Source organism: Protopterus annectens, chromosome 9.part0 (assembly GCF_019279795.1).
Source record: "Protopterus annectens isolate FY-2018-M chromosome 9.part0, PAN1.0, whole genome shotgun sequence".
Classification (NCBI taxonomy): domain Eukaryota; kingdom Metazoa; phylum Chordata; order Ceratodontiformes; family Protopteridae; genus Protopterus; species Protopterus annectens.
Window position 1 is genome coordinate 954,668,649 of NC_056743.1, and position 27,206 is coordinate 954,695,854.

General features: G+C 38.1%; 1 protein-coding gene across 1 annotated transcript in view; it reads left to right on the plus strand.

The window, feature by feature from the left end:
- Positions 1-27,206, plus strand: part of KIF27 (kinesin family member 27) — a 1,524,306-nt gene that overhangs the window by 1,045,268 nt on the left and 451,832 nt on the right. The window contains exon 13 of the mRNA XM_044083686.1: positions 13,413-13,589. Coding sequence (XP_043939621.1) covers positions 13,413-13,589 — 177 coding nt within the window. The remainder of the gene's footprint in view (positions 1-13,412; positions 13,590-27,206) is intronic.

The following is a 27,206-nucleotide window of genomic DNA, read 5'->3' on the forward strand; positions in this document are numbered from 1 at the left end:
CAGGTGGATCTCCTCATACAAGACAGGGGATCTCTTATCAGTCCTCACTAGTCCATTCTCTAAATGACACTTTAGGTGATAGGGTCTTGATCCCTTTTAGGTACCTCTTTTTTGAGGATGTGCTTTGGGTTCTGCAGGAGGCCAGAAAGCCCACTACCATAAAATCATATGTCAAAAAGATTTTCTGTTTAGTGCCTCTCTTGCCATTACGATATCTTCTCAGTAGGGGGTTCCTCTGATTCTCTCTTATTTGTTTGATCTGCTCCATGCTCACTTGGCATATTCTTCATTTAAAGCTCACCTGTCAGCTATGTCTGCTTGTCTACCCTTGAACCCTGTTTTGGCCTGTGTGCAAGCATTTTCTGAAAGGCAACCATCTCTTAAAAATTGACCCAGGCTCATTTTGAACTTGCTAGTTCAGCTTCCTTACAACTTTGTACTTGGAAGACTGTTCTGTTGCTGGCTCTTGCTTTGACCAAGAGAGTATCTGAACTTCAATCTCTTGTAGTCATTCCTCCTTTTTTAATTTTTTTACAGAGGCAGGGTGTCTCTTCATACTAATCCTCCTTGTATGCATAAGGTGTTTAATGAATTGTCCCTTAATCAGTCTTCTCATCTTCCTTCTTTTTTCCTTCTCCACCGTCTGCCAGTGCGAAGGTTCTCCACACCTTGGACCTACATAGACAGCTGAGATATTATTTAGATAAAACAAATGATATTTGCAAATCTGAGCAACTTTTTGTTTCTTTTCATAACATAACTTTGGGTTTATCTGTTTCCAAGCAAACTATTTCCTCCTTGATCTCTAAGACCCTTTCCTTTTGTTATTCCTTTCATGGCAAATGGTTTTCTTTGTCTGTAAGTACACATTCTACTATGGCAGTGGACTCATGTGGTGCCTTTTTCAGAGGCTTAGACACCAATTCCATCCTTGAAGCTGCTACTTGGTCCTCTGTTCATACTTTTACTAAGCATTACAAATTGGATGTTGTTTCCAGGACCAGGGCAGGTTTTGCTAGAGGTATTCTGCATGGATTTTTATAGCGCTCTTTTGTGCCTTCCTCCCGCAATCTTCTTAGCTCTTGCACTCTCTATTTAGTGATGAATACTTCAAAAGTAATATGGAAGGACATAGTACAGTTGTGTAAAATCTTACCATAGCAGTAGATTTCTTTCTCTTCACTGTTGCAGTATTTGGTCCCTCCCTTCCTCCTTCCTCCCTCTGTTATGGTTCTTGCTCCAGTTTTTTGTTACCCTCCTGGCCAAGGGAGTCTTGCTTCATTTCCTTTCTGAACTTTTTTCTTCTCGATGTATATATTCTACGTTGTCCTTGGGGGTATTTTGTTCCTCCTGGCGCAATTCATTTATGAGTATTTGCATCTGTATGTCACCTTTATGCCCTACACCCTGTGTGGGGAGCATGCATGTGACATACAAGCACTTATAAAATCCAAAGGCTTTGGTATACTGGCCGGACTTCGGGTTATCCTTGGGAGGAGTTCCCTTCAGTGTAGAATACTACAGCTGTGAAGAGAAGGATATCTACTGTTATGGTAAAATGTTACACAATTGTACTTTTTAGGTGGACTATAAATACATGCAAGTGTAATCCCCACTTGCCAGTAGCCCTTTACTACTGCAAATCTACCGTTATCTATATTTTTCCCTCTTCTATCACTATTGGAGCTCCTCTAGCAATTAATATAAGTACTCCACATTTCCCAGATATTCCATTGAATAACCATCCTGAAATCCTTTCTTAATGAAATTCACATGCTCAGTTCTTTCTAAATGTGTCTCCTATAGCATAGCTATTTGCACTCTGCATTATTTAATGTACTTCAGTACTCTTTCTTTTTTAGACCATTCACATTCAAAAATGATATGGAAAGTGCTGCCATTATAATAAAAAGTTATTATTCCCACCTGTTGTGTATAACATCTTTTTTAAATGTCTAGCTTCAGCTTTTTTAGCAGGATGATCTTTTATATATTTGTTTCATCTCTTATCCATTTTAACCTTTGTCACATCTTACAAGACTTTCTGTTTTAATGGAAAAACTCAAAAACACACCTCCAGAACACTCCTATAACATATTAACTTAATAAAAACACACAAAACTATGTACATCTTCAAATAGTGAAGTTTAACCCTCCTAATAGGAGCAATTGTCAGCTACACTAATGGGTTTGAATTGACATCTAGTGAAAGTTATCTATACTATGATGCATGGTTCAGCCTGTGCTTCTACTTAAGTGCTGTCTGTTTTCGTCTTACCTTTATTCCTCTCTAAGACATAAAAACAACTTGAATGCTTTCAGGAAACATTATATCTGATATTGTTAATCCTCTTTCATTCCTTACGCATGGGTATCGGTTCCGACCTCGGAATCGAGCTGGCCATTTTCCAAGCTCACGTCAGCTTCAAACTCTCGAGCTAAACTCTTACCCATAATCCCCCTCTCCCTGTTACCCCAGATTTCGTTTGCCGCATTGCCATTCTGTCGTGTCAAGCTGCTTCTCTTAAGCTAAGTATAGTTATTTGTCGTCAAATAGTCATTTATATTACTTTTTCTGTCAGAAAAGTTTCTATTTCATTGTTTCTTACCCTATCGCATCTAGTGACCATATTTTCTTGAGTTTTTCTTCTCTTTTCTCTACTTTTTTTTACCACAAGGTATTTCTCCCCTTACCATCATTGGTACTCTTCCTTTTTTTTTTCATACCTTCAGGTATTCTTTTGTACCATTGCTGGTACCCTTTTCTACTATCTACTTTTTCTATCATGGCAGATAAGAAAGGTAGTCCGGGGTTTAAACGGTGTTCTGATTGTGGACACAAATTACCTACATCTGATGCACACTCTTTGTGCATTTATTGTTTGGGGGCATCCCACTTATCTGTTGACCCACCCTGTACTATCTGTGAACATTTTTCTAATAGAACTTTGTTAGAAAGGAAAAACAAGTTGTTGCTGAAGGGATTTCTTAAATCTCCCTTTTCAGAGGCTCTTTCTGGGTCAGAGGCCTCAACCCCTCCTAGAGCCCATAAGAAAATGTTGGATGTTCCTACCAAGGCTAAATCTTTGCCTTCGTCCCTGGCTGGGGACTCCAGCCAACCAAAACCTAAAAAGGCTAAAGTTTCAGCTCCAGAGCTCACTTAGTCAGCCCCAGTGCTTTTGGTGCCTAGACTTTCAGCACCGAGGCCTTCGGCTCTATTAGTGATCTCGGCTCAGTCTTCTCCTGCAGCCCTCACTATATCAGCACCAAGGGGCTCCTCGGTTCAGACTATTACGACTGTATCGGCACCGACCGCTCAGTCAGAGCAGGCCTTGACCACGTTGGCTCCGACATCTTACTCGGAACCGACGCCTTTATTGTTGACTTCAGTTTTGTCGGTCCCAGCTTCGGTACCGACAACCACTTTGGCACTGATCCCTGTGTCTGTGCAGACCATGACCTCGGCACCGATGACTTTTTCGGTGCAGACACCCATAGTCCAGTCTCTCTCTGCACCGTTGTTCTCACTGTGGACTGGTGAGATGGGCACCAAGTTTGCCTCTTCTGTGGACAGGCCTATTTCTCCCTCAGTCTCTGTGAGGTCCACTAGAAGCCTTTCTGAACATAATGTGTTGATTCTTGTGGATCAGGTGCTCTTGGCCAGAGGTATCCAACCCCCCAGGAACTATCCTTCCTTGGGAGGTGATCACCCATCTCCAAAGACCCCTTCTTATTCTCCTCCTTCATTGCCTTTGAAGTCCATGGATATTGCACAGTCTTCCCCTTCTGCCGTTCCCTTTATGATTCTCACTAAGGAACCGCAGTTGCCTTTGTGGCAGGAAAGTTTTGCTACGACCCGTGACGTCAGTTGTGACATGCATAATTTGCTGCTCCACAGCCATCAGGGGACTCTGGGTCGGCAGACTGAGCCACTTAGGGGAAGGGTGACTCCTGTCCTGGACATTTCACCTCTCTTCAGGTGGACCAGCCTTCCAACTGATGGAGAAGGCTTTCGCTGCTGCTGGCGATACTGGACTGTCCATCCCTCCACCCTCCTCTGGTACACTGGCTTCAGAAGTCGCACTGTGTGGACACCGGGTGCAAGGGTCTCAGGACATATTCCCATAGGAAACCCCTTTTCCACTGTCTTCCCCAGCTTCTCCCACTGAGGAAGTCCACTGGAAAAGTTTGTGTAAGAGGAAGCACATGGACTCCACAGAGGAATCCCTCACTGAAAACACAGATTCTGATGAGGGGGAAGGATCCTCTTGGTCACCTTCTGAGGTATCCTTTGGTAATATCCTCGAAATCCTAAAACAGAGAGGTGACTGGCAGTCCTCTAATCCTACCTCTGAGGAATCTGTGTTCCTGCAGGCCTTTTGTGCCCGTCCCCCTACCTCCTGGGTTACTCCACCTGCCGATGAACTTGTCCGGCTTATCGTGCAGCGTGCATGGAAGGCTCCTGACATTGTCAAAGCTATTCCCCGGAGGCCAGATAAAATTTTATACCCTCCTGCTATGGATCCCCATTGGTCAAAAGGTCTTCCTGTGGATGCTTTGGTGGTGGCGGCCGCAACAAAAAAAGATCTGGCAGAAGAAGAAAGCCAGACTGTCCATCTGCCTAACAAAGAGTCCCAGGCCCTGGACAGGATAGGGAAGCACACCTTTGCATCAGTGACCTTTTCTAGCAGGTCTCTGAATTATATGGCACACTTTACCAGGCTTCAAAGGGATCAGATTTCTGAGCTCTCTGAAACCTTGGCTGGTGCCATGTCTGATGAGGTTCGTGACAAAGTGGCCTCTCAGCTGGCCACCATTGAGTCAATATCTAACTCCTCTATGCGACTGATATCTCATGCATCAGAAGGAGCAGCGGGTTCAGCTGTGGTCTTGAGACGACACACCTGGATGCGCTTGTGCAATTTTGTGGAACCCTTTAAGGCTTCATTTCTTAATGCTCCCACTGAGGCCTCTTCGTTGTTTGGACCCAAAGTTAAAAGCACACTGGCCAGATGTGAACAGGACAGTGAGACCCTTTCTGCTGTAGGTGTCCGTTATTCTTCCCCTCAACGTGCCTTCTCCCGAAACCAAAAGAGTGGGAAGATATGGGTCAAGAAATCTCAGGGTCCTTTCCGTGACACACAGGCCAAGTTCTCCCCTAGAGACAGAGGGGGAAACTCACAGGGAAGATGCTCCTTTTGGGGCAGAAGGGGTACACGTAACCAGGGTTCCAGGGACTCCTTCTCCGGCCAACCCTACCAGCGCTCCTGAAGAGCGGCCCAACTCCTTTAGTCTGGAGGTGGTTGGGGGTCGTTTCTCCTTGTACTCTTCTGCCTGGCTAACCATCACCACTGATTCTTGGGTACAAAGGATTATAACCAGAGGTTATCATATCCCCTTCGATATTTCTCCTGTCCCTTCAAAAAACCTTCCCGACGTTTCACCCAGTCAAAGGAAAGAAGCAGCACTAGAGATAGAAAAGCTGCTAAGAAAGATAGTCCCTCCAGACCAGATAGGATCCGGATTCTACTCAAGACTATTTTTGGTGCCAAAGAAAACCGGGGACTGGAGACCAATTTTGGATCTCAGTGTATTGAGCAAGTTTGTGAGAGTACAAAAATTCCGGATGGTCACAATACAGAGTATCCTCCCGCTTTTGGAAAAAGACTATTGGATGTGCTTGATAGATCTTCAAGATGCGTACTACCACATAACAGTGGACAGGCCATCAAGAAGATTTCTGCACTTCTGTGCAGGAGCCAGTCACTACCAGTTCAGAGTACTGCCCTTCGTACTCACTACAGCCCCCAGGATGCTCACAAAGTGCATGGCAGTCATCACAGCTCACTTGCGACTTCAAGGATTCCAGGTGTTTCCATACCTAGATGACTGGCTCATTTCCGCCCCCACCAGACATCTACTGGAACAAGCCCTGGCATACTCTCTCCTCGCTTCACAAAGGGTAGGCATAACCATAAACTGGCAAAAATCCAATCTCGCCCCATCTCAGTCTACAGAATTCATAGGGGTTATCTTGGACACAAAGAACTGCAGTGCTGCCATTCCAGAACACAGAATTTTAAGGATAAAGCAACAACTGATTCCAGTCCTTTCAAGGGAGAAATCCACGGCTCACTCGGTTCTACAACTGTTATCACCATTGTCCCCCTGGCCAGGTTTCACATGAGGTTTCTACAATGGCTACTGCTCACCCAATGGTATCCCTTTCATCATCCTCTTTCAGCCATGATTCGCGTAACCCACAGGTGCAAACAGGATTTAAATTGGTGGATGACACACAATCTGTCACAATGGTCTCGCCCCTTCTCCCCCCAGCAACCCAAGGCCACAGTGACCATGGACTCCTCCCTGATGGGGCGGGGGGGCTATGTCAGGGACAGACAGTCCAAGGCACTTGGTCCGAACTGGAGGCCCATCTGCATATAAATGTTCTAGAGCTGAGGGCAGTGCTTCTGGCACTGCAAGCATTCCATCCCCTGCTGCCATGTGGGACGATTGTGATTAAATCAGACAACATGGCGGCAGTCTGGTACATCAGCAAGCAAGGTGGAACTAAATCTTACCCCCTCTGTCGAGAAGCCATGAGGATATGGCAATGGGCGATGGCTACCAACCATTTTCTTCTAGCAACACACATTCCCGGGAGTTCCAATGTGATAGCAGAGAGACTCAGCAGATGCATTCTTCAACCTCACAAGCAGTCCCTGAATCCCTTGATAGTGGCAGAGATCTTCCACCGCTGGGGCCATCCTTGCTGCAACCTCTTTGCATCCCCGACCAACTACAAATGCAGCAACTACTTCGCCCTGATTTCCTCTCTGGGACAGTCACCCAGGGACACACTAGTCCACGATTGGCCCTCGGGTCTTCTTTATGCATTCCCACCCTTTCCCCTCATTCCCCAGTTTCTGAAGAAAGCCCATTGGTTGAAGAGCAAGGTGATCCTCATAGCACCATATTGGCCACGACAGATTTGGTTCCCCTTCCTTTGGCCTCACCTACTAGATCGACCATGGATTCTCCATCTAACCCCGGAGTTGATCTCACATCCACAGAACCTGATTCATCCCAACTTGAACAGACTGAAGCTCACAGCTTGGCTACTCCAATTCCCTTGATTGCCAGGCAGAATGATCTTTCTTTACCAGTACGTGACGTTCTCATTGCATCTCATAAGTCTTCCACTAGAATTACTTATCTGAGCAAGTGGAAAAGATTTACCTGTTGGCTGAAAGATAAACAAATAGATCCCTTCTCAGCACCAGTGATAATAATACTAGACTATCTGGCTGACCTTTTCCAATCGGGTCTATCGGCCTCTGCCATTAGAGTTCATTTGGCTGCAATTTCTAGTTTCCATGAGGGTGTCCATGATTCCTCTCTTATGTCCCAGAAATTGTGCAAGACCTTCATAAAAGGTGTGAATCATCTGAAGCCACCTTTTAGAGAACCTATTCAACCATGGGATTTATCATTAGTTCTACAAGCTCTGACAATGCCACCATTCTAATCAGCTTCTTCTTGCGACCTCAAGCATTTGTCATAGAAAACCTTGTTTTTGGTTGCCATTACTAATGCCAGACATATTTCTGAGCTTCAAGCTTTATGTATCAAGAGTCCATACTTGATTTTTCATAGAAATAGAGTGTCTCTGAGAACTAATCCATCATTTCTGCCAGAAGTGATCTCTGAAATGTCCATTAATCAAACCATTGAATTGCCAGTTTTCTTTCCCAATCATTCAAACAGAGGAGAGTATTGCCTACATACCTTAGATATCCACAGGCAAATCCATTTTTACTTAAAAAGGACTAGGTTCTTTCGTAAATCTGACCAGTTATTTTTGGCCTTTTCTGGACCTAGAATAGGATCTGCTGTTGCTAAGGTCACATTAGCTAGATGGTTGAAGGACTGTGTTGTCTTCATTTATACACAACGTAATATCTCGTTGCCTACTACCATGAAAGCTCATTCAACAAGGTCGGTGGCAACTTATGCTGCCTTCCATGCCAGAGCTTCTTTACATGACATCTGTGCAGCTGCAACTTGGGCTACGCCTCATACCTTCATCAATCATTACAAATTGGATTTGGCCTCCAAGGGAAGAGCATCTTTCAGTTCTGTGGTGTTCAGGAATGTCCTTCCATGAGAGCCTCCCAGGAATAGAGGTAGCTGGGTACTCTGTCCCATGTGTAAGGAATGAACAAGGATTAACAATATCAGATAAAGAAGTTATGTCTTACCATAACATTCCATCTGTATTGTTGATCCTTGTTCAGTCATTACGACCCTCCTTCCTTCCCCCTCCTGTGGCTTCTAGTGGATCTCACCATTCGGTTCTCTTAGGTTCTTAGACCAGAGGTAGCCTCTACCTTCTTTTGACTTGCAAACTCAATCTGAGGTAACAGGGAGAGGGGGATTATGGGTAAGAGTTTAGCTCGATTGTTTGAAGCTGATGTGAGCTTGGAAAATGGCCGGCTTGGTTCAGAGGTCGGAACCGATACCCATCCGTAATGACTGAACGAGGATCAACAATACAGATGGAACGTTATGGTAAGATATAACTTCTTTTTTTACCCATTGAAAGAAAAACACTTCTGTTTTTATTGCTGTTATCAACTTGTCTCCTTAAAAACATAAGAACCAGATAAACAGTTGTCTTCAGCTGCAAGCTTCACGTGTTCCACTGTGAACATTTATTTGCTAAAGAAGAACTTTTCATTGCATTCAATGTTCATTTATTTTCTTGCTTCCACTTAAAACTTGTGGTTAGATCAGGCCAAGGACCTTAATCCAGTCATTCCCCTATAAAAAAAAAGTTTGAAAAAGCATATCAGTTTTATTTATACCACACTCTTCTCTTTTTACATTGCAGTGCCTACATTGCTTAAAACTGAACTTACACACAAAAATAACTGAAAAGCTTTACTGTATAGCATGCATTATATGTTATGTTTTATAAAAATTCCGTTCATAGGATCATAGGAGGTTACTAGGCTAATGGCCCTGAGGCCCTTACAATCCTAGCCAAGAGTTTATCCCCAAAAAAAGAAACCTCGGTCAGCACCTGTCATCCCTGTCAATGAGGGACCAAGTGGAACCCCTGGGACAAATTTATGGTTTCCCATCCACTTACCAAGGTTGCTCTTGAAGAGAGTCAGTGAGGTACTCTGTTTGACGTGTATGGGAAGTCTATTCCCAAGATGGGGCAGCCTCTGGAGACAAACCTGTATCTCCAGCAGGATTTGTTGATGTTGCATATTAAATTTAGGCTTTTCGAGCGAGTAATGCATGAGGAGTTAGACTTACAGATATGGTGCATCTCTAGTAGGGCAGGGTCCAAAACTGACTTGTAGGCAAGGCACAGATCACCTCTGAGCAATCTGTATGATACAGAGTAGAGTGATAGTGATTTGAGCCTGTCCGCATAGGACAGGTGCGGGAGATCATGAATTCTCTCTTTTGAGGTATTTCTGTGGCCTTTCCAGTTGGTGCAGGTGTTTGGAGAGATACATACCAAACAGGGCATTTGGAGAGGTACATACCAAACAGGACATTATAGCCAATTATAGCCAATTATTGGCCTAATGAGTGGGGAGGAGCATAGAGAGGTAATATCCTCTTTTTCTGGATGCAATCCCTTTACTTATGAGATGAACCAAGTAAAAGGCTTTTCTGACCACAGCTACTACATGATGGTCGAATGTGAGATTGTTGTCAACCTGAGTACCCAGGTCTCTCACCACAGGTTGTGTGCCTAGGGGATTGCCGTTGATGTGGTAATCAGTAGGGGCTATGGTTTTGCTGAATAGTATGATAATACATTTTTTTGCATTTAACTTAAGGCCATTACTTTGGCACCAGTCATTTGTTGCTGTGAGACCCTCTTGCAGTATGTTAACATAATTTGGGGAGTCAGTGACAGCACCCAGTTTACAGTTGTTTACAAACTTGGTCAGCCACAGGCCTTTGTTTTGTCTTTGCCTGAACCTCTGAGAAGTAGATGCCAAACAGTAGGGGTCTCAAGACAGATCCCTGGGGAACACTACTATTGACAGGTCTGCTGTTGGAGGTGGAGGTGTCTATTTTGACCTTATGGGTCCTATTGGTGAGTCAGTTGACCACCCATCTGATGAGATAGGGATTTACTCCAAGTTGTATTAGCTTTTCGATGATGCCCGAGTGGGGGATTGTGTCAATGGCTTTAGCCAAGTCAAGGTAAGCTGTATGTACTGACTTTCCCTCAACCAGAGCCTTGGTAATAGTCTCAAAGAAGTCAACCAGGTTCAACAGGCAAGGTCTGCCCTTGATGAATCCAAACTTGGTGGGATCAAGTGCTTAGAGATTGCCTATGTCCTTGTTTAGGAAATCCATAATAATATGCTCCATAGCTTTACATATCAGACTTGTCAAGCTAATGGGGTGATAGTTTCCAGGGGCAGTAGTGGCACCACCTTTGTGCAAAGGGATGGCAATGGCACTTCTCTACTCTACTGTTAAAAAATGTTTTACTTAACAGTTACCTCTTTCATTCCCCTTTCCCTGTACTTCATGTTCTTCCAAAGATTAATGACATGAAGTAGGGCATATGGAGTCCCTTATAAGTTTAACAAAGTCAAAAAGTCCCATATTTCCAGGGTTTTCTTGTTCTGCCATATTTCACAAATGTGACTGATGCTTTGTAATCCCACTTTTATTCATTAATTTCTGAGATGGTAGTTTTCTTCCTGTTGATCCCCATCTTCCAACTGCAGTCTCTAGTTCATTTCCAATGCACTCCTGGTTCTTTTAGTCACCTTCTATGCTTTTTTTTTTTTTTTGTCTTTCGAGCATTTTTCACTTGGAACATTGGAAACGGCTTCCACTGGCATAGTCACTCTGAGCTTTATTATCAGAAGAATAAGAAGCAGAATCTCCTTCTGTTTGATAGCTCACTTTTTGTTGGACAGACTTTTGTATTTCCTCTTTAGCATGTTCTGCATCAAAAACTGATTTTGGCCAGCCAGGAAAAAAGTATTCTGAAGATAGCTGGCTGCAGCAGCTTGAATCTCACACTTGCTTCTTGACATTCTCTGATTGCTTGAATAAATTTACTACTCTACCGCCATATGTACAGTGAGTAATCATTTTCCATAAACACTTTGCTGTCTCCAATTTTTAGTACTTTGCCCTTCTGCCACAGCTTTGTCAGAATCGACTCTTTCTAGTGGTTAGATTGCATTTTTACTATTAGAGGTCTGGGCTGCTTTCTTATGGCCAGGTTTGGAGCATGCACATGATGTGCCCTTTCAATTAACAACTGCTGTGGAATACCAGTTCAGTTGCTTATTTGTGCTTTTATAAAATTAGCACAGTCTGTTCTTTCCAGTTTCTTCAGTACATCAGAAAATCTCAGGTTTTCCCTACTTGCTCTGTCGTCTAATTCTACCATTTTTGAAACATCTCTTCTTCAGCAGTCTCATATTCAGCCATCCTTTTCTTCATTTCGACCTCTGATTTTTGCAGTTTTATCAACTCATCTGAATATCTGTTTAAAGCTTCTTCCATTTTTCCAGCCTTTTGTTATTTGAGTTAATATACTCCTTCAGTGTTTCATTTATTTTAATAAGCTCTGAGCACATATGACATTTTTTTTCCTTTAGATTACTGGAAGTCATATCTTGCCCCAAAGCTGGAGCTTGAATTGCTTTTTGTGAAGAGTTGCAGGATTCTTCCTAGCCAGTGTTTATCCTCTCCTTTTCCAGTTGATTTTCTTTCAGGTTCTCCCAATTTCTTCATAGCTAGCATCCAGGCAGTTTACTCACTAGCCAGCAACTGAAATTTACCTAGAAAGACAAATTCACTGTCTCTCTTTTCTGGGTTTCTGTTTTCACTCTGGGTGAGATGAAATTGAAATGATAATCACTTTGATGAAAATAACAGGATAGCCTGTCATTTTCATCACTTTGATGAAAATAACAGGTTATCCTGTGACACCTCATTTAGTTACTATGCAGGTTATTATGACCTATATGTATGATTTAGGTCTTAGTTAGTCTCTGGACATAGTGTAGGCTTCAAGCATTTTCACCTATCAAGGACTTGTGGTTGGCATGACAGCAGGAAAAAACACTGGATAAAGAGGGTTTTGAATGTTTGTCCTCCATCAAAACAAATAAAAAACATTTATTTTTGTTAGGACTCGTTTTGAATGCCATGTCAGTCATGAAATTCAATTTGGAAGTTTCAGAAGTGTGTCTCTTGTAAGTGCTTTTCTTGGTGGCCATCACCTCTGCTTACAGGATTTGGGAGATTCAGTTCTTTATTTGTAGGGAACAATATGTGGATTTAAACAGAAAATAGATGCTTCTTAGAAGTAGTATTTGTTTTGTTCTGAAAGTAGTGTCAGAACTGCCATTAATCCAGTCATTCATCTCTATTTTTTCTGGCGGCAAATTCCAGGGGAGAAAGAGGCCCTCACACCCTGGACATACACCATAATCTCATGTTTTACAAGAAGTGACTACATGCATTTCAGGAGACAGAGGAATTGTTCATCTTCTTTGCTTTAAGGGGGGGGAGGATAACTGTCACTAAGCAATCCTTATCCATATGCATTGCTAAGTCCATTTTTTTTACCATCAGGTGGTAAGCCACGTTTTGGAAAGTACTGCTAATAGAGGTCACTCCACCGGAAGCATGTGTGCTTTCAGAGTTTTCTTCAAAAATGTTTTCATTGTGGACATTTGTATCATAGCCATTAGGTCTTTACTGCTTTGACCGTAAATACAGGGGCTGGGCTCCTTTTGACACTTCATTGAGGTTCACTTCTTAGCATTCTAAACCATCAGGTTGTGGCCATCTACAGACAACTGAATTCTTGGAGAGTTTAGTATTGCATAGACCTCCCAATATCAGATATGAGAGAGAGAGAGATCTTTTTGCCCTACCAGCTGATCTGCGAAGGACTCTTCCTGTTTGGGTGCTAATTGCTTTCATGTCCACTCCTCACCTCCATGCGAGGACACATCCGTATTCAGCAGTTGCTTTTGGTGTTCACTGTAAATCAGGCACATATATATATATACTTATACATCTTGTCATTGTGCTTTTGCACAGTGAATGGGGGTGGATAGGAGAATGCAAGGGCTAAGCATACTGTTCTAGTCAGGTACATGATGTCACAGCAAGCACTGCTAGAGCTTCATGTTTCTTAGAGCACGTACATTGAAGAGAAGACTAGCTGAATTTAAGGTATCAGAGGAAATAATCTCAGTCAAAGCCCACTAAGGAGGACTACCTCATTGATTAACCAATATGATGTGTATATATTTGTAGTTTCCCAGTGCTGTACACTGCTTTAAAATCTCTTGTATTTGTATTTTACTTCCTTGTTCAACTTCTGATGTTAGCGAATAGAGGAACAAAGGAAATGGCTAGATGAAGAAGTGGAAAAGGTCCTTCAGCAACGCCAGACATTAGCGGAGCTTGAAGAGGACTTGAAGAAAAGGGAAGAAGCCATAACCAAAAAGGAGACTTTGCTACAGGAGAAAAGCCATTTTGAAATCAAGAAACTGAGATCTAGCCAGGCAAGAAATACATTATTTTTATCTTTTTTATTACCTCAGCTTTTTCCGTTTGTGTGATATAGAAATGTATATTTTGCTTCATGGAGGATCATTGTAGTAAATGGTGGTATTTACCATTGAAAGTGCGCTGCTCAGCCAATTTTCTTAGCTGTCTCCTTCACTGCAAAGGCTAATGCTAATCTTGCACCAGCATAGACGGTGACATTTGGTGGCTCAAAGACCCCATATGTAAGGAGTTGGCATGTGCCCTCTTCTGTTTTTCTTGCTGTTGCAAAACTGTTGCTTGGTTTTGTCCATTTTCTTTGTGAGTGTAGTAGTAGTTAATCATTGAAAAGATTGTACACTTAATTTTCAATAAGAAGATATTTTTCAGAATGGTCAGTTATTTATTTTCCCTCTAAGTCAATAAACAGATGCGCTCATTGTAGAGAAACTGCCATTCATAAGGCTTATTCCATTCACGAGATTAAAATTTGGAAGTTTCTGAAGTTTGTCTCTTGAAAATGCTTTTCTTGGTAGCTATATCATAAAACTAAGGATTGTGATTTTTTTTTTATTTCATAATGTTTCTAGGTTAAAGGGTTAAAAATTATGTCTTCATATGTAAGTTAGAAAATGTTTAAAAAGGCAGGTGGGCATTCTAAGACAAATCTTCCTTCTAAGGCCCACAATACTTCTGAATTTCTGTAAATGGAAGAATAAATCAGGATGCTTCATACATAATACAGGGAGAGTAAAAGTGGTTTATGCTCTTTGAGGTCTTTACTGAAACTGAATTCTCTGGAACGTGTGTGCCACATGACATGGCAATCACTGAAGCACTGTTATTAGCATTTGAAGGTATAGGTCTTCATCTACATTTAATAACTCTTTTTATAAAAGATAACTCCCTCTATCATATAATACATTATATTGATTGCCAGAACTAAGTTTCCCTATATTACTATTTTGTCTGTCATATCACATTGTTCAATGTTATGTGTACTGTATTGTGGAGCTTTTCTCCCTGGGCTTCCACTGAAAAGGGGCAGTGTTGCCCAGTCAGACTTTTCTTGGTAAACAAATGCTAAATAAATAAATAAAATTCAGTTTTTGGAATACCAGACCAGTATCAAGGTTGCTTCTGGATCATATATTTAGCACTTTCCCATGCTTTATTATTTTCTGGAACACCTACAGATGTAATGTTTTGCACCTGCTCTGATATTCCATACCCAAAAATTTGAATTCTTAACATTATTTTCTAGTTTCGTGAAACTCCAACTTTTTTTCATTTTGCTTACATGCATACCTAATTTTGATAAGTGGTCAGAATGTAAGGTAAGATTAAGTATCCATCATGATACTGTCTGACATGGTTATGTAATCTACTAAAGTGATGCTCAGTTTCTATATTTCAGTCATTAAAAGGTTGAATCTCTTGTCATCCTCTTCCATTTCCTTCTGTTTCTGGAACAGAAACAAAGGTTCCCCAGACTTGTGCCTTGCATACCATTGAAAAATACCTAACGGTGGACTGACTGGAAAAGAAAGTTTATTTTGCAGCAATATTTTTTTTCTTAGACATCCACAGACAGTACTTTACTTAAGCCAGTTTGTACAGTACTTTCTGCACAGCCCAGTGTCTTTCAATATTAATAATATGCAGAAATTCATCTTTCCTTATAAGGGTAGGGAGGACATCTGGCATACCTCTCAACTGTCCAGATTTTTGCAAAATGTTCAGATTTTTGCCTCATATTTTTGGTTTGTTCCTCATAAAATTTGCGTTTTTTTGACAAATCAGTGATGATTGAATTCACTAATTAATTACAGACATTTGAGTTTCAGACTTCATTTCCTTCATAAAATGCATAACACATATCCCTTTATTTGAGCAACTTTCTAAGTTTATAACAGAAATATTTAAAATTTGTACTCATATTTAGGCCTTTGTCCCCCTCTTGGTTTCTTGACTTTAAGAGGATGAGAGGTATGCCTGTGAGAAACATATTCTCTTATTGTCCTGATCAGAAGTCAAGGCAGGAGAATGTTTTGTAATTGCTGTTGTACTTGTAATTATATTATTTATTGTCAAACCCCAAATTCGGTTTTTGCTTTGTGTTCTACTTCTACAAGAATATGTGAAACCAGGAAAAGAGCAGGTATAATACATAAAGGATGTATGATGTGTGAGGAACCCTCCATAACAAAAGTTATTCAGTATCCTTTTCCTGGTTTCATTACTGGTACCCACCTTACATTCTTCATTTTTTGTTTACCATTTTGTCTTTTTATTTGCCTTCAAGAACTGGTTGAACAGTATTTAAGGTGACACGCTGCCTGAGATTACTCTTTGAGGAAGGAATGGAGAACTGCTGTTTGTCTGGCTATTTATAAATTTGGTCTGCAAGTCATTTGATTCTGTGATGCTGGGTTCCATGCTTAGTTATTTTGAATGTTGTATGGCAAATTCTCATACTTGCATCCTTCAGAATAGCAGTCTTACAGCCTCCATCAGCAGCAAGGACTTTTACAGCAGTACAGGTGGATTGCTGGTAAAGTACTGGTTGTTGTTAAATACATAAATCTTCTTTTATGGATTCCAAGATGGCCGCCGACTAGTCTAGTCCTTACTCTCTGAGCTCCTCACAGCTATTTAACTTTTGTTTTTTTTTACAACTTTACATCAACCTTTTTCCTCAAATTTTTATACTAAAAGATTTTATAAATCTTTTTCTACGCATTTGGATTATTTTTTCTTCTGGAATTATTATCCTGGGATTTATTTTACCTCAGAACATTCTTGGTCTCTCTGCTGCTGGGACTCCTACTGCTCCAGTCTGTTCCTGGTTCCTGGTATCCTGTTAACTGCATTCCATTTCTGGGCATGGCTACAAAATCTGACTCCATGGAGACTCAGCCTACAAAGGCCAAATATACTTCAATGCTCTCTCCTGAAAAAGATTCAGGTTCAAAAAGACTGAAATCATCTAGACAACCTACAGAAACTTTTAATGTAAGTAATAAAGATTTAAATGGCTCAAATTTCCTTTTAGAAGAACTAAAAATAGCATTAAAACCAATCCAAAGTGTTATAAAAAACTTTTCAGAACAGTTTGCAGACTTTAGTAAATCTTTAAAGCAAATAAACAATAGTATTGTTACTATTGAAAATAAAATCTTAGCTTTGGAGGTTAAAACAGACTTATTGGAAAGTGACTTTAAATCTAGAGATAAAACTGTTTCAGATTTACAAGCTAAAATATTGGATCTGGAAGCCAGGAGTCGAAGAAATAACATCATTATTCGTGGTTTACCTGAATCTTATGACAATAAAAACTTGTTATCTGTGACTAAAAATATCTTTGAAACACTGTTAAATTGTGAAGCTTCTTCAAAATCTATAATTGTAGAGAGAGCACACAGAGCACTGCGTACAAAGCAAGATTCTTCCACACCAAGGTTAATTTATACTAAGTTACTAAACTTTCAAGACACTTTCCAGATCCTAGAAACTGCTAAAACAAAGAAACAATTCATATGGAAGTCTCACAAACTATCATTTTCCCAAGATCTTCCTGCACAGATCAAATTAAATAGACAAAAACTAGCCCCTATTGTGCTGACTTGATAAAAGAGGGATTAGATTTGAATGGCATATCCTAATACCTTGTCTTTCACAGCTAATGACAAAAGATTTGTATGTTCAGATCCTAAAGATGCAAAAGACATTTTTCTTAAAACATTTAAAAAGCTTCCTGACACTGTATCTTAATATTCTACTGTTAAAGAACTACAATAAGGTTTGATCTTTTCTTTTCTTTAATCTGACAGTATTTGTGTTACTTGATTTGTAATTCTGGTGTGACATAATTATATTACCTTAAGAACTTGTCATGTAATTTACACATGATGGATTTGGTGTGACAGTGTGCAGTGACAGGATATATGCTTGTTAGATTTGTGTGGATTAATAGAAGCATTTAAATTCCTGTATTTACTTTTTTCTCTTTCTTTCACATATGCTTGCTGTGTAAATAGATAATATGTTAATTTTACTACAAGCTTTGGAGTTACAGCCTTCTGTGTAAGCTAAATGATTTTTGGAGGGAAAAACATTCCATCTCAACATTCTAGCAAGAAAATCTTCCCCTCAGAGTTCCAGCTGATGCTCTGCATGAACATGCACACTACAGTCTCTCTGAGATGGATGGTGATGTCATCATTTGTGAGGAAAGAAGGACAGTTTCAAATACACAAGTCTGCTTGTTTTCAACAAGTATTCAATAGCACTAACTTTTTAATAGATCTGGCTATTATTTAAAGTGTTTTCACTTCATAAATGAAGGTTGCTATTTAAATTTAAACAGATTCATGTCACATAATATATTCAGTGACTTTTAGTGTGTCTGCATGACTTCAAAGCAAGCTGCTACTTTCATAAAGCAGAGTGAAAATGTTTCTGGAAACAAATGAACAGGTTAGTTTTATATATTAAAATTCTAAAGGATGTGTAAAGAAATGAACATATTTTCCTATTCAGAATATTTTTCATACAATATTTTATATTATACTGAAGTGTTTAATTTGACAAATGTTACAAAGTATACCTGTTCATATGAAAGTTTCATGTTCTTTCTATTCTCTGCTCTCTCTCTTCTCAGAGGCTGGATGTGATATTTATGATTAGTAGTTTATGTTTAAGAAAGCCTTTACTTATTTGAAAGGTTTGAAATAACTATCTTTAATATGATTAGCTGAATCTACATGTATATATTTAAGCCCTTAGATTTACTGCATTTAGCTTGCTTGTTTCTGTTTTAATTAGATGTTCAAAATGTTTACTTTAAAAGCCTTGTCTTTTCATGCTGTTTTGCTATGTTACATCTATAGCTTAGAAGAATAGTATGGCTACATAACCTAACAGAGTCATTAGTAAAACATTCAAAAAGTAGATTTAAAATTATATGTATGCACATTGTTGTACATTCAGTCCAATATATATGATGCTGTTTAAGTTACTATTTAATAATATAATTATACTTTATTCATGTATATTAACTAGTGTTAAAACCTTACAGCTTATAATATTTCATTTTGAATAGTTCCTGTACTATTATTATCTAGTTAATAGATGCATCTCCAGACTGAATTGTTTTTCATTTTGAGATATGGTTGCTTGGTAGTTGGTTTTTGCTTTATTTGAACTATAACTAAATACTCATTCTACAGGTATTAGTGCTTTTATCATACTAATGGTCATGTTGATTAATGAAATTATCACTAAAGTACTAAAGAAGGTTCAGTAGATAGTGCATGACTATTATCTTTAGTTCAGTAATGCTATGCTTATTTACTTATATTATAATGTTACCAGTTGGTTTTGTTATACTTATATATGTTACCTTACATATCTTTCAGTTTTAATTGTATTACTTCTTATGATAGAGTGTTCTAGTTAAGCAGAGTGTGATTTATTTATTATTTACTTGTTTCTCTTTCTATTGAAATACTTGAGGAAATACATTTAATCACTATAAATTTCAATTTAAGGATAGGAGCTTTAGATTAGTATTAGAAGTAGGGATTAAGCATGTTGGACGTCTTGAAATTAGTTAATTTTGTATATATTTTTAGTAGTATTACTCGGATTTTATGTTATGTTAGGCTTCCTTTGAGTAATTTGTATTCTAACTTGAGGTTATTATTATCTATAATTACAATGTTTTTTTCATGTTCTTCTGCTCTTCCTTTATCACAAGGGGATTGGTGGGTAGGCACTAGGGTTAGGATAAAGGTTATTATTATACATTTCATGGTTCTTAAAAAAACTTTTTTTTTTTTCAACAAATGTTATTTGATGACTTGCTTGAATACTTAAAGACTGTTTTTCTTTTATTTTTTTTCTTCTTCTTTTTAATGTTGTGTTGGATTTGCACCTTGAGTTCACTTTTATAGCATCAATAATGATTATACTTGTAGAATATGCCTGTTGACATAATTTTAGATTCTTGGAATGTTAGAGGCATTCAAGATAAAGCGAAAAAGTCACTATTATTTCATATGATCTTTAAATCACAGGCTAACATTTGTTTTATTCAAGAGACCCATATTTCACGTATTGATTGGAATAAAGAGTTAAAAAAATGGATCAAAAAGATTATAGCTTCAGGTGACTCATCTAACTCCAGAGGTGTAGCTACAAAAATTCATTGGGAATATTATTGATGAGAAATTTGATGATGAGGGGAGGTGGTGCTTATTTACCGCTTCTATTGCTGGTTTGGACAAACCCTTATTAATTTTAAATCTATATGGCCCATGTAATTCACAACATTTGTTCATTTTAAAAATTTACAATATTCTTGCATCCTATAAGGATCATCATATTATAGTGGGTGGTGACTGGAATGCAGTTATAAACCCTGTAATTGATCGTTCCCGCTCCACTGTCACCTATAATCTTCAATCTACTCTGGCTATAAAAGATTTGATGACAGAATATAATTTAATAGATCCCTCCGCACTGTTAAAAATATAAACAAGAATGATATATATACTTATTATTCTAAGTGCTATCATTCGTGGTCCAGATTAGACTTCTTTCTAATTTCAGATTATATTTCAAAATATATTGTGGACTTTACTACAGAACCCAGATTCTTTTCGGATCACTCAAGAATTTCACTAAAATTGAACATAAAACCCAATATCAAAAATAAAACTATGTTTAATAAGTGGACCTTAAATAATAACTTATTGTCAAATGAAGATATTTGCAAACAAGCTTCAGAAATCCTAAATGAAATGGTGAATAGTCTTGAATCATCAGACATTCCTTATGACATACAATGGGCTGCATGTAAAGCAAGATTAAGAGGTTTATTTATTAGTAAAGCTGCTTTTTCAAAAACAATACTTTAAGAAAGAGGAATTCTTAAAATCAAGAATTTCTTCGTTGGAAAATCATCTTAGTCTGAACTATGATGCTACTTTAGAAAAACAAATTTTTGATTGTCAGAAAGATTTAATTCTGCTTCACCAAAATAACCTCTCCTTAGCTGAACAAAAGCTACTTGCTTCATATTCAGAGTGGGCCCAGGTTCCATCTAAATTGTTAGCGAGAATTATTAAAGTTAACTTCAGAAATCCCAATATTACATCTTTATCTTATAATAACAGATTATATAATACTGATGAAGAGATTATTCAACTTTTCACCTCTCTTTACACTGAGTTATATTCAGGTTCTTCTAATTCTGTTAAAGATAATCACTCAAAACTCTTTTTAGACTCTTTGCGGTTCCCTAAACTTAATGATAATCAGCAAAAACTACTTTCTACCCCTATATCGGTACAAGAAATCTCGGATTCAATAGATAATCTTAAATTGGGTAAATCTCCGGGACCTGATGGTTTTACTCCAGAATTTTTCAAAACTTTCAAATTGGTAGTTCTTCCCTTTCTATTTAAAGTTTACAATCATATAAGAGTTAATGATATCTCAGGTATTCATTGGAACACATCCAAAACCATTCTAATTCTAAAAAATAATAAAGATAAATCTGACCCAGTAAATTATAGACCCATTTCTTTAATTAACGTGGATATTAAGATTCTGTCATCTATTCTGGCTAACAGATTGAAACGGATTTTACCCTCAATTATCTCGTCAGATCAATCAGGTTTTATGTCTCAGAGACATGCTTGGGATAATACTCTATCTTTAGAGACTATACTTCATCTCATTAAGAAAAATCCAAACCCTATATATGCTTTGATTATAGATGCATCAAATGCCTTTGACAGAGTATGTTGGAACTTTCTATTTCAAACTATGTTATGTTTTAATATTCCCTTATTCTTTATAAATTTTTAAAAGTTTTATACAAGAATATGTTTACTAGACTATACATTAATGGCCAATTTTCTGCTCCGATAAAGATCACTAAAGGAACAAGACAGGGTTGTCCATTGTCCCCTTTTCTTTTCAACATTTACTTAGAACCTTTGCTATTGTTTATTACTCAAAATACTTTTCATAACATCCCTAGAATTCTTAATACTAATATTCATTTCTCTGCTTTTATGGATGATTTAGTAATCTACTTTCAAACTCCATTATCTGATTACAGAAAAATAATGAATTCTATTGATTATTTTTCTTTGGTTTCCAACTATCTTTTAAATTCTACAAAAACTCATATTTTTCCCTTAAATCATTTAGCACACAAATCTTTTTTGTTTCCAGACGATCATTTTCAGTTTACTTATAATATAAAATATTTAGGAATCAATTTAGAACACAATAATAAATCTTCCTTTCAAAATAATATTAATAAATTATGGAACTCTATATTGTCTGATATGGACAGATGGAAGCATCTAAACCTTTCATTTCTTTCAAGGGTGGCCATTATTAAAATGAATATTCTGCCTAAATTTCTTTACCAGTTCTCATCATCTGATCAGATAATTTCAAAAAATTTTTTTGACTCTGTAAGTAAAGCTTTGGCAAAATTCATATGGTTCCCTAAATCTGTTAGAATTTCCTATTCTAGATTGGCATTTTCAAGGACAAGGGAGGTTTGGGTTTACCTAATCTTTATCTCTATTATTTGATTGTCTCATCCAATAAACTTCTTACTATCTCTAAATTCAATAACACTTCTTATCCAAATCACACTTTATGGATAAAATTATGGTATAATTATGTCATTTCTAATAATTTAAATCCTGAAGCTATTCCTTTATCTCTCTGGATAGTTTATTTATTAAAATATATCTACAGTATTTAAACAAAAGATTAGAGATTTCCAAACCTTACTCAAAATGTGTAAACTAGAAAAGATCTCGCACCATGTTCAGCCAATTCATCTAAACCCAAATATATTATTGGACAATAAACTTTTGAACTTAAACTATCCTTTAATTAAAAATCTAAAAGTAGGAGATGTTTTGAAATATCTTGACTTGCCTTTATCTGACTGGCGTAAGTTATTGAAAGTAAACTGGAATTACTCACCAATTCTTACACAACTAAGAGCAATAATTAAAAACAAATTTGTATCTCTGGTCCCCATAGACTCACAATTGAAAAACCTTAACACGATTATCAAAATACTTTCATCATCTGATAAAATGCTCTCAAACTCATATAAATTAATTAATTCTTTAATGATGGACCACAACTGTCTGTTATCTAATGTTTGGTTGAATTATAATTCCCAATTGTCAGAATCTCAGAAAGTCCTGGCTATTAGACACACTAAGGAATTTATCCCTTTTAAAAAATTAGCATACACACAATTAATGATTAATAATGATGCCTACTTTACCTCAATCAAATTAAACAAATTTAACCCAAATAAGTCCCCTTCGTGTTCATGCTGTTCTCATCCCCAAGCAGACCTCCTTCATATTCTATGGTATTGTCATTTTTCTCACAGATTGTGGACATCTTTGAAAGTCAGACTGCAGAAAATGGGATATCAAAATCCACGTTGACGTGGGAATTTGCTATTCTACATATTCCATTGATTCATCTTTCAAAAGTTGATATTCATGTTATCATTTTTATTTGCTCATTACTAAAACTTTATATAATACAAAATTGGATTGATCATTCTAAATTAAAATGGGTTACTTTCCAGAAAATGGCTTTTAAATTTATTGATGCTCAAAGATACTTAGGTGGAAGTCCAAAAAAAAGCTATTAGAAAGGTTGTGTTAGAAAAGGTTCTAAACATATTAAATAGTTAATGTTAAATTTTTTTTTTTTTTTCCTCAGGTTGCCTAACTTGTATATAGTGTACATATGGTGTATGTTTTATTTCTAAATAACTTATCAAAATCTCATGAAGGTTGTTATCACTAGATGAATTGTTATATGTTCATTTATGCCTTCTTGTTATGTATAATCGTTTAATTGTCTTGCTATTCATATAATTAATAAAAAAAATTTTGAGAAAAAAATAAATCTTCTTTTATCAGGTAGTGTTTATACATATTCTATGGGAGTTTTCAAGGTATCTTCAATGTATACCATCTTACTGAAAAGTGTTTATTCCTGCCTGTATATGCAGAGCCTCTCCCTTTTGTGGTACTAGCTGGTAAATGCTTGGAGTTCTCAGGACTGTCAAATACCAACATGTGAAGGACTGTCAGACACCAACTTGTGAGGAAGTGAGACCAGAAAAAGGATATTGAATACTGGTATAGTGAATGCCTCACACAACTCTTCTTTTCCTCTACTGTGATTTTAACTACATAGGTTTCTGCAATATAATCCTAGTGTCTTAAGAACACTCTACAGATCAAGGTGTCTCTCAGAATGCTGTATTTGTATCCATAGAAGTTGTTCTTGTCTTGACTCCTAGTCTGCCTCCTCTTTCTCTATTGATGTCATTCTTCTTAGAGAGATTCAGTTTGAGACAGCTAATCACTGTAGTCACTTGAGGTTTATAGCCAGTCTTGACTGCCTGCTTTTCAGGAGGGATCCTAATGTTATTTTCTCTTATCTGTTTCACCAAGGGCATGTAAGGGAAATAGAAAATAGTACAGTGATTGGGAAAGGGACCCATTCAGCTGTCCAGTTCTTCTCATTAAAAGTACAGAGATACTTGCATTGTTATCAAGTCAGTTAGAGGAGCAGCAGTCACTCCTGATTGTTTCCCCCTGGAAAAAAACAGACATACTAGCAGGAGATAAGGACTTCTGCAAACCATGTTTAATAAAATTAAATAATAAAATCCAAAATAAATAAATCCACAAAATAAATAAAATTAAAATCCCCCAAAGCCAAGTTTGAGGCTAAAATAACTAAGCAAGCCAAAGACGATTACAATACGTTTTTTAGTCATGGTTGTAATCTCATCAATGCAGCAACGCGCTGAGCTGATAGTGAACAATGTTAACCTGTACTGAGGCTGAAGTTATACAGCAAACCTACAGGCTGATAAATTTAGCTCTAACTTTACCCTTCTCTCCCCTCTGTCTGCCTTCAAGATATACCTTAAATTGGCTCGCCTCTGTGTATCACACAAGAACAATTCCTAAAAGTCCAATCAAAAGCTAAAAATACCGAATAGATGGGACCTGACAATATCCCTGGATGCATCTTAAATAGCATGAAGCATGATTTAGCCACACTTGTAAAAACACTGCTTAATCTCAACCTCTATACAGGTTTTATACAGGCTTTGAACCAAGCAAATTGAGAACAACTATCATTCCCCTGCATGAAGGACCTTTCACAGACCCAAGCAATTAAAGAGCCATAAGTCTAACCAGCCTCATATTAAAAGCCATGGAAAGACTTATCATGGAACTATTCAGTCATGACATAGGGAACCTCCAAACACTGAACCAATTTCAGTTTGGATTCGTCAAAGGACAGGTCATGCTTACTCAACCTAGTAGATTTTTTGAAAAGATCTGCAAATCAGTGGATGAAGACACAATAGCACAAGCCACATACCTCAATGTGGCCAAAGCGTTTGACGCAATTCCCCACTCAGTTATAGTAAAAAATCTAAATAAACCACTATGTCACCTGCTTGATTGTCAGTCAGCTCACAGATAGGAAGTAGAAAATCAAAACAGGGGAAGTTACCAACACAAAGTGATTAGTCACTAGTGGAGTCCTCCAGGGTTCTGTGCTGGGACCCCTCTTGTTTAGCATCTACTTTTCTGAAGTAAAAGTTACTACTAAAGGGCTCTGGCTGACTAAGTTTGCAGGTGACTGCAAACTAGCAGCAGTCATTGAATCCACAAATGACTTAGCCACCCTGCAGGAAGGTTTGTCCAAATAAATAAAAGGTACCAAATCCGTGGACTGAAATAAAATGCCAAAAAATGCATTACTGTATCCTTTGGGAAGTCATCTAATCCAGGGAGCTACCACACTGACAATACACTCCTAGCAGCTGACCCATTTAAGGATTTGGGAACTTATGTGAACAATGACCTAAATTTTGACCACCATGTGTCCATTGTTGTCCTTCTGCATAGCACAGCTTATAAACAAAGGGATTGTGTCTAGATCTAGGGATGTCATTGCCGCCCTTTACTCAGCCCCCAATAGACCAGTCATTGAATATAATGCCCTTTGACATGCATCTGTCCAGACGCATGGAACTACTGGATCACCCACAGAGATACCTTACTAAAAGGATGCAAGGCCTAAACAACATGTCCTATATGGACCGACTCAAAACCCTGCCACTATACTTGGTATCCTACAGACTGCTAAGAGGTGACCTGTGTTTGGCATACAAGGTATATACTGACCCAATACTGATGCATTTACTGCACATCAGCAAGCCCAGTGGCATTAGAAATACTTGCATAGAGATCTAAACATCTTCTCCTACATCAGCAGAATGGTTTGGAGGGACAGGTATATCTTGCACCTGTTCTAGAAAAGACTCCCCGTCCATATTAAACAAAGTTCATCCCTGCCCATATTCAAGTACAGCTTAGATTTATGGATGGGAAATAGAACATTTACCCCAGGACTGCCTCTGTACAACTGATGGACAGAGGCAGCTCGTAAATGCTTTATCCCATGCATATATCTCCTCAAATTATCTGTGGCATGATCCCTGTTATCTTATTTGTGATAATATATAAATATCTACCATGGGATAGGCAAGGCCAATTTCTAACCAAATGGGATAGTTTAATTTAAGCACAGAAAGGAACTTAGCTAAACTTAAAATGTCCAACAAAGGCAGCTAGCTTATTACTTACCTGTTAACCTATGTTTAAAATGCTGTTTAATCTGGAAAAGAAAGAAAACAAAACCTGAACTTAACATGCATGTTCCAAAAAAAAAAATGTTTTTTTTGTTTGAAAAGTAAAGGAGCTATATGAAGAGCACCTTTACTTCCCATGAGATGCTCTTCTCCAAGAAAAAAATGAGGGGTCCTAAACATCCTTCATGATATGTGCATCTCTCCCTTATCCTGTCAGAATTTTAGACATTATATCTGTGTAGCAGAACATATGTCATTATCCTTGGATCGTACCTCTCAACCTGGAAACTTCAAAAATCTGGACAACGCCCATGAAAAATAGGTACAAATCTCTATGCTGGTTAACATCTAATTTGCATACATAATACGTAACCCCACCCACTCCAATGGAATTGTGGGATACCAACTTTCAAACACAAACTGAAGAACAGACAACCAAAATATGGCACCAGTCCCCCTGCAGCCATTCCATTGTCCCATTACCTGGCTATTTAAGTTAATGGCTATCATTTAGTGAATTCAGTTCTCACTTCTCACCATAGCTCTCAACCTCTTAGCACAAAAAACCTGGACAAAGCCAATAATGGGGGGACTACAAATTCTGTTCTCACTTCTCCAGTCCTGACTCCCTTCCCTTCATACATCTCAGCTATACAGATTTTCACAGAATATCCAGATTTTTGACTCATATTTTGGTCTGAGTGACTCATAACATTTGGGTTTTCTGGCAGAATCACTGAAAATTGAAAGTCATTAAATAATACTTACTAAACAATGACAGACATTGTAGTTTCAGACTTTATATTCTTCAGGAAATACATACCATAATGCAAATCATGTTATTCTACTAACTTTCTAAGTTTATAGTAGCAACATT